The 565-nt window shown below is 42.7% G+C and overlaps 1 protein-coding gene across 1 annotated transcript in view; it reads left to right on the top strand.

Moving 5' to 3' along the window:
* LOC118412618 overlaps positions 1–145 on the top strand; it is a 26,252-nt gene extending 26,107 nt beyond the window's left edge. Inside the window, exon 5 of the mRNA XM_035815579.1 lies at positions 60–145. Coding sequence (XP_035671472.1) covers positions 60–121 — 62 coding nt within the window. The 3' untranslated portion in view covers positions 122–145. The remainder of the gene's footprint in view (positions 1–59) is intronic.
* The last annotated feature ends 420 nt before the right edge of the window (positions 146–565 follow it).

Raw genomic sequence — 565 nt, 5'->3', positions numbered from 1 at the left:
AGCTTCCATTTTCCTCGCGGAATGTTTCTTAAGGATTGTTGGTATACGTCTATGCACAGGTAATGAGGGCGGGGATTTAGGTGTTCACCGAGAGTCATCAGTCCTGGTAACTACGAGGTGACTTGACCGGGAGTCAGTGGACGGTTACTGCATAGTTATAGTATGCAGATTCCATCACAGGAAAACAGAGTCGATCTCAAGCACCACTGCTCAGGTGGCGGTCATGGATATGGACGACAACCAGCCTAGAATACGGTAGATTTTGGGCAGGCAGAACGTCGTGAATATTATTGATAGACACAAGGTAAAGATTTCTAGAGAATTGCTAAACTTTCATTCCAACACAAAGATAATGTAGGGACTTACCCCTAAATTTTCGGTCGATCTCCGTCAACCTCGTTCACAGAATGACTCCAGCAGTGACGTTCTGTGAAAATTTAGGGGTAAGTCCCTACATTATCTTTGTGTTGGAATGAAAGTTTAGCAATTCTCTATAATGTATTCTACCAACACAGATGAACTTTCATGCTAAGTAAAGATTTCTATTGTTGTACGCTGAACAGAC

The sequence above is a fragment of the Branchiostoma floridae genome, chromosome 3 (assembly GCF_000003815.2).
Source record: "Branchiostoma floridae strain S238N-H82 chromosome 3, Bfl_VNyyK, whole genome shotgun sequence".
NCBI lineage: Eukaryota > Metazoa > Chordata > Leptocardii > Amphioxiformes > Branchiostomatidae > Branchiostoma > Branchiostoma floridae.
The sequence above is the reverse complement of the archived record's forward strand: the minus strand, read 5'-3'. Positions and strand labels throughout refer to the sequence as shown.